At 64.0% G+C, this 6,690-nt stretch overlaps 1 protein-coding gene across 3 annotated transcripts; it reads right to left on the bottom strand.

Moving 5' to 3' along the window:
* Positions 1-789: 789 nt before the first annotated feature.
* MEPCE (methylphosphate capping enzyme) lies at positions 790-6,214 on the bottom strand. 3 transcript variants are annotated; one of them, XM_075343286.1, is made up of 5 exons: positions 6,191-6,214; positions 4,094-5,590; positions 3,093-3,311; positions 1,918-2,044; positions 790-980 (listed from the first exon to the last, which is right to left on the bottom strand). In XM_075343286.1, the coding sequence occupies exons 2-5, from the start codon at positions 5,429-5,431 to the stop codon at positions 907-909; spliced, it is 1,758 nt and encodes a 585-aa protein (XP_075199401.1). In that variant the 5' UTR covers positions 5,432-5,590; positions 6,191-6,214; the 3' UTR covers positions 790-906. The 3 variants fall into 3 exon arrangements, with proteins under 3 accessions (XP_075199401.1, XP_075199399.1, XP_075199400.1); XM_075343284.1 differs by lacking the exon at positions 6,191-6,214 and adding an exon at positions 5,857-5,936; XM_075343285.1 differs by lacking the exon at positions 6,191-6,214 and adding an exon at positions 5,681-5,763.
* Positions 6,215-6,690: the final 476 nt, after the last annotated feature.

Genomic DNA, 6,690 nt, shown 5'->3' with positions numbered 1-6,690 from the left:
GATAATGTCACCACGCGCAGTGTCGCCTCCTATGGGATGATGTCACCGCGCGCAGTGTCACCCCCTGTGGGATGATGTCACCGCGCACAGTGTCACCCCCTATGGGATGATGTTATCTCGCACAGTGTCGCCCCCTGTGGGATGATGTCACCGCGCACAGTGTCGCCCGATATGGGATGATGTCGCTGTGCAGTGTCGCCCCCTGTGGGATAATGTCGCTGTGCAGTGTCGCCCCCTGTGGGATAATGTCGCTGTGCAGTGGCGCCCCCTATGGGATAATGTCACTGTGCAGTGTCGCCCCCCTATGGGATGATGTCACCGCGCACAGTGTCACCCCCTATGGGATGATGTTATCTCGCACAGTGTCGCCCCCTGTGGGATGATGTCACCGCGCACAGTGTCGCCCGATATGGGATGATGTCGCTGTGCAGTGTCGCCCCCTGTGGGATAATGTCGCTGTGCAGTGTCGCCCCCTGTGGGATAATGTCGCTGTGCAGTGGCGCCCCCTATGGGATAATGTCACTGTGCAGTGTCGCCCCCTATGGGATGATGTCACCGCGCAGTGTCGCCCCCTATGGGATGATGTCACCGCGCAGTGTCGCCCCCTATGGGATGATGTCGCCCTATACTATGTTGTCACCATACAGCGTCACCTCCTATTTGATGCTGTCGCCGCGCAGCGTCTAATTGCCCAGTCTGTGAATTGTAAATAAAGTTTAATGAGAGCCTAGGCTCCTCCCCTTGTGGGCGTCACCTTCCCAGACCCCGCAATAACACAGGAGACGGGCGTCGTATAACAGGTTTATATTCTGCAACAGCAAAGAAACCCCAGAAAAGGCCCCAATAAAAAATAAACTCTCCCTCCCCCAAAACAATACAAAAAGGGCACATAAAAAATCCTGTCCTCTACCCCTGGACGGCGGGGGGCGGCTCCTCCCGGGGCCCGGACTTGTGGAAAGCGTAGATGGAGCGGCGGAAACCTGCGGGGAAAAAAAAAATAAAAAAAAAATAATATGATGTCAGATACAGCGCATCAACGACGAGAGCGCGAGAGAGAGAAAAAGAGACACAGCTGGACGACGGCCTGCAGGGCCCCCCGACAGGAGAGAGGGAGCCGGACGACGGCCTGCAGCGCCCCCGACAGGAAAGAGGGAGCCGGACGACGGCCTGCAGCGCCCCCCGACAGGAAAGAGGGAGCCGGACGACGGCCTGCAGCGCCCCCGACAGGAAAGAGGGAGCCGGACGACGGCCTGCAGCGCCCCCGACAGGAAAGAGGGAGCCGGACGACGGCCTGCAGCGCCCCCCGACAGGAAAGAGGGAGCCGGACGACGGCCTGCAGCGCCCCCCGACAGGAGAGAGACAGCTGGACGACGGCCTGCAGCGCCCCCCGACAGGAGAGAGGGAGCCGGACGACGGCCTGCAGCGCCCCCGACAGGAGAGAGGGAGCCGGACGACGGCCTGCAGCGCCCCCGACAGGAAAGAGGGAGCCGGACGACGGCCTGCAGCGCCCCCGACAGGAAAGAGGGAGCCGGGACGACGGCCTGCAGCGCCCCCCGACAGGAAAGAGGGAGCCGGACGACGGCCTGCAGCGCCCCCGACAGGAAAGAGGGAGCCGGACGACGGCCTGCAGCGCCCCCGACAGGAAAGAGGGAGCCGGACGACGGCCTGCAGCGCCCCCGACAGGAGAGAGACAGCCGGACGACGGCCTGCAGCGCCCCCGACAGGAAAGAGGGAGCCGGCCGACGGCCTGCAGCGCCCCCGACAGGAGAGAGACAGCTGGACGACGGCCTGCAGCGCCCCCGACAGGAGAGAGGGAGCCGGACGACGGCCTGCAGCGCCCCCAACAGGAGAGAGGGAGCTGGACGGCAGCAGTCTGCAGTGGAGGCTATACATATATACATATTTGCGCGCGGTTACCTTTTGCGGAGGTGCAGGGGGTGGCGAGCAGCTCGTAGCTGGAGAATCCCACCTCGGAGGACATGAGGTAGGAGGTGAACTGCTCCGGCCGCAGCGAGATCCGGCAGTAATTCTTGTAGATGGCTTCCTGCAGGGGAAGAAGTGGAGGTTAGTGCTGAGTGTGACCAAAGAGCCCCCCCACCCCCATTATTCCCCGCGCGCCCCCGTCCCCCCTGCGTCGCTCCCAGCCCCGTCCCCCCCTGCGTCGCTCCCAGCCCCGTCCCCCCTGCGTCGCTCCCAGCCCCGTCCCCCCAGCATCCCCCTCGCTCCCAGTCCCGTCCCCCAGCGTCCCTCCCAGTCCCATCCCCCTCACTCCCAGTCCCGTCCCCAGCGTCGCTCCCAGTCCCGTCCCCCAGCGTCCCTCTCAGTCCCGTCCCCCTCGCTCCCAGTCCCCGTCCCCCAGCGTCCCCCTCTCTCCCAGTCCCGTCCCCCAGCGTCCCCCTCGCTCCCAGTCCCGTCCCCCAGCGTCCCCCTCGCTCCCAGTCCCGTCCCCCACGCTCCCAGTCCCGTCCCCCAGCGTCCCCCTCGCTCCCAGTCCCGTCCCCCAGCGTCCCCCTCGCTCCCAGTCCCGTCCCCCACGCTCCCAGTCCCGTCCCCCAGCGTCCCCCTCGCTCCCAGTCCCGTCCCCCAGCGTCCCCCTCGCTCCCAGTCCCGTCCCCCAGCGTCCCCCTCGCTCCCAGTCCCGTCCCCCAGCGTCCCCCTCGCTCCCAGTCCCGTCCCCCACGCTCCCAGTCCCGTCCCCCCCCAGCGTCCCCCTCGCTCCCAGTCCCGTCCCCCTCGCTCCCAGTCCCGTCCCCCCTCGCTCCCAGTCCCGTCCCCCCTCGCTCCCAGTCCCCGTCCCCCCAGCGTCCCCCCTCGCTCCCAGTCCCGTCCCCCAGCGTCGCTCCCCATCTGCTTCTTCCTTTTGCCGTATAAGGACCAGGGCTGCGGCTCCAGGATCAGGCGCCCCCCGCGCCGCTCACCGCAACCCCCCTACCCCAGCGTCGCTCACCGTCAGCTTCTTCCTCTTGCCGTACGAGCACCAGGGCTGCGGCTCCATGATCAGGCGCCCCCCCCAGCGTCGCTCACAGTTGCCCCCCGCGCCGCTCACCGCCACCCCCCCAGTGTCGCTCACAGTTGCCTCCCGCACCGCTCACCGTCAGCTTCTTCCTCTTGCCGTACGAGGACCAGGGCTGCGGCTCCAGGATCAGGCGGCCCCCGGGGCGCAGGTGTCGGAACATTCTCTGGAACATTCTCTTCAGGCCGTCGTCGCCCCAGTTCAGGTGGATCCATTTGGTGACGCTGAGGCACAAGATGACGTCGTACTCCGGTCTCTGCACCTCCATCAGCTCCTCCCGGTCCAGAATGTAGTTTCCCTGCCAGGAAGAACAGTCATGGGGTTATGTACGAGCCTGACCCAGAGAACGCAGCGAATCCAGGACCCCCACACACCAGAGGGGACCCCCGATGTACCAGGGGGGCTGAGGGTTGTATATAACCAGTGTCGGCCTATAATTGAGGTGGTGTCTGGTGTGAGGGGGGTGCCAGGGGCCGCTGTGGCTTGCTCCAGGGTCAGCAGGTGAGACCCCCACCACACCTCCTTTATAAGGGCCCCATCCCGGACCCCCACACAATGTACCAGGGGGGCTTAGGGTTGTAAGTGAATATAACCAGGGTGGGCCTATAATTGAGGTGGTGTCGGGGTAAGGGAGTGGGGGGGTACCAAGGGCTGCTGCCGATTGCTCCGGGGTCAGCAGGTGAGACCCCCACCATGCCTCCTTTATAAGGGGACCCCATACAGAACCCCTGCACACCAGGGGGGCTGAGGGCTGTATATAACCGGTGGCGGCCTATAATTGAGGTGGTGTCGGGGGGTGCCAGGGCCGCTGCTGCTTGCTCTGGGTTCAGCAGGTGAGACCCCCACCACGTCTCCCTGCTAGGCGGGCTTGGTGGGTCCGATGCCCCTGGCAACGGGCAAGATCAGTGGAGACTGGCAGCCATTGCTACACGGGCCACCGCTGCTGAGGACACACTCACCTACAGGCGATCAGCCTCTGACCCCCCCCCCCCCGGAGGTCACAGACCCCGCCCCCCCCCGGAGGTCACAGACCCACCATTTACCCCCCTGCCCCATAGTGGTGGCCGTGCGTCATCTCACCTTCACAAACACGACATTGTGCGGGAACGCGTGGCTCTGGTCCTGGCTCTTCTGCTCGGCGGGAATGCTGGGAGCCGCGATGGGCCCCCGGGTGGAGGACAGCGCTGCGGGGAAGCCGCCGCCACGGTCTCTGGAGGACTGTGACAGGTAATGTCGGATGTTCTGCCGGGCGGCCTGCACCAGCGCGCCGTCAATGTCCAGTCCCACTATGCGCGCCGGCTCCAGTTTCAGGGCCACGCTCAGCGTCAGGTGGCCCACGTTGCAGCCAATGTCCAGCACGGCTTTGCCCCGGAACCACTCCGGCCTCAGCGCCCGTAGCCGCGGGTCGTCAGAGTGCGACGGGTTCCGGTAACCGTAATACCGGCAGTAATTACCATACTGGAAGCGGTTTTTGTCCTTGCCCTTAGTGTGGGGCCCCCGACAGTGCACCTTGGGGGCTTCGGGCCCGGCCTGGGGCCTCACGGCCATCACCACACTCGCCAAGTTCTTGCCCTTTTCGGGGCTCCCTTGCCTCCCCTCGGATTTGCTGGACGTCCTCCTCCTCTTGCGGTGTCGTGATGGTGGTGCAGCGGATGCAGTGGCGGTGGGCGCGGGCCCGTCTGCGGCCTCGCTCTCCAGGGCCGGTGGTGGCACCACCTCGTCCCGGCAGTTTATGGTGGTGTTCAGTTCGTAGGGCCGCAGCTCCTCGGGGACGGGCTCGGCCTCCGCCTTGTTGGGGGCGTCCGTGGACAGGTGGTGGCGGTGCCGGTGACGTTTCCGCCCACTCTTCAGTGGGGACAGCAGCAGTTCCACGTCTCCAGACCCCGTATTAAGGCTCAGCGGATCCGTCAGATCCTTCGGGATCAGAATCTCCACGGGATCACGATTGCGGGACGGGAGTGGAGAGGACTTTGGCGTCTCGGCGTTCAGCGCCCGGTTCACCTCCTCGTCCAGGAGGCTGTTCAGGTTCAGGGGGTCGAATATGTTCCCGCCCAGGAGGAAGTTGGAGGGCAGGGCAGGGTCACAGTCAGAGTTCACCCGTCTGCGGCGCTTGAAGGGGGTGGGGTGCTTGAAGCCCACATTGAAGCTGTTGCGCCTCTTGCCTTGGAAACCGTTCCGTGGGCCCCGCGGTGGGGGCGGCTCCAGAACATCTTTTAGGCCTCGATTCTGAGAATCCGCAGGCGGGGGAGGGGCAGGAGCCAAAAAAGTCTTTTCCCCATCATGGGCCGCCGGCCTCACAGCCTGCTGCAAGGTTTCAGAGGAGGACGTCATCTCTAGCAGAACCTGCATGGGGGCATCGGGGGTGAGGAGACCTCCAGCGTCCAGATACGTGGGGACAGGGCGCGCCTCGCTCCACATTCACAGCAACGCCTCAAACATGGCGGCTCCACAACGGCCAATCACAACCAAAACAGACTCCTGGGAGGTGGGACCAGCACAGACCACGCCCACCGTAAGACACGCCCCCGAGCAACTCCTCTCTGTACAGCAAGATGTCAGAAGTGCAATGGGCGGAGCCTAGAAGAGAAAAGTGAGAAATGATTACTCAGCAGTAAGTTCCCGGATGACAGCCGCGCTGACTGAGGCAGAGTTACAGCAGACACCCACCTCCCGCACCCGCCCGGCCCCCGCAGCGGCCGCGGACTACTGACAGAAATGGCGGGGGAGCCTGCTTATTTATACTCCCTTCGCCGGACACGCCCCCCCTCCTCAACCCAATCGCGAAGCTCCGCTCAAACACCTACACTACGCATGCGTACCACAAACCACGCCCCCAAGCGCACCTAAAACTGGAGAAGAGATGAAGCGAGTCTGTGTGCGAGGACGCGTCGTGCGCGCCGTTATATAGGCGACTGTTCCTCCGCCCACAGCCGTGACGTCACAACAGCTCAGGCCCCCTTTCGTGCTGAGTTTTTATCACGTGACTAAGACTGAAAGATGTAAGCAGCCAATCATAACGAGAGAAAAAAGGATCCGCCTTCAGATCTCAGCCAATCAAAAACGTAAACATTGTACAAGTTGCCTTAGGAGTCGCCCGTAAAATCCGGGAGTGTGTTCTCCCGTCCGTGAGCTGCACGGAGCCGCCCATAATGCGGAGACCGCCGCTGCACGACTCACCTCCGGGGCTCCAGGATAAGGCCCCCATCTCCTCCGGTAACTGGCACCGAGCAGACAAATCCCGCCAGGAGCTGCGCGGACGCCTTCCGTGTGACTGAGGGGGCCTGCGCCGCGCCCGCGGCATGCCGGGAGTTGTAGTCTCCGCTCCCCGCCCTCTCTCCTTACGTTCTAATGTCGTCTCCGCATTCTCTTCCGTGAGGGGAATTAAAATGGCGACAGAAGGAGCGAGGCCCGAGCCCTGCCCGAGAGCCCGGGCGGCCCCGTACACTGCGGGGAGGGGGACCCGGGGCAGAGTATACGGGGGCTGTATATACCCCGAGTACAGACCCCAGTATACCCCTCACTGTACACATCTCCTGTATATACCCCGAGTACAGACCCCAGTATACCCCTCACTGTACACAGCCCCTGTATATACCCCGAGTACAGACCCCAGTATACCCCTCACTGTACACAGCCCCTGTATATACCCCGAGTACAGACCCCAGTATACCCCTCAC

This window comes from Anomaloglossus baeobatrachus, chromosome 4, assembly GCF_048569485.1.
Source record: "Anomaloglossus baeobatrachus isolate aAnoBae1 chromosome 4, aAnoBae1.hap1, whole genome shotgun sequence".
NCBI classification, from domain to species: domain Eukaryota; kingdom Metazoa; phylum Chordata; class Amphibia; order Anura; family Aromobatidae; genus Anomaloglossus; species Anomaloglossus baeobatrachus.
The sequence above is the reverse complement of the archived record's forward strand: the minus strand, read 5'-3'. Positions and strand labels throughout refer to the sequence as shown.

Excerpts from the sequence above, each read along its gene's own strand:
- MEPCE (XM_075343286.1), bottom strand. The coding sequence starts at position 5,431 with ATGTGGAGCGAGGCGCGCCCTGTCCCCACGTATCTGGACGCTGGAGGT. Across the intron at positions 3,312-4,093 it reads ACAATGTCGTGTTTGTGAAG|GGAAACTACATTCTGGACCG; the intron begins GTGAGATGACGC and ends TCTTCCTGGCAG. Across the intron at positions 2,045-3,092 it reads GCAAGAGGAAGAAGCTGACG|GAAGCCATCTACAAGAATTA; the intron begins GTGAGCGGTGCG and ends CTTCCCCTGCAG.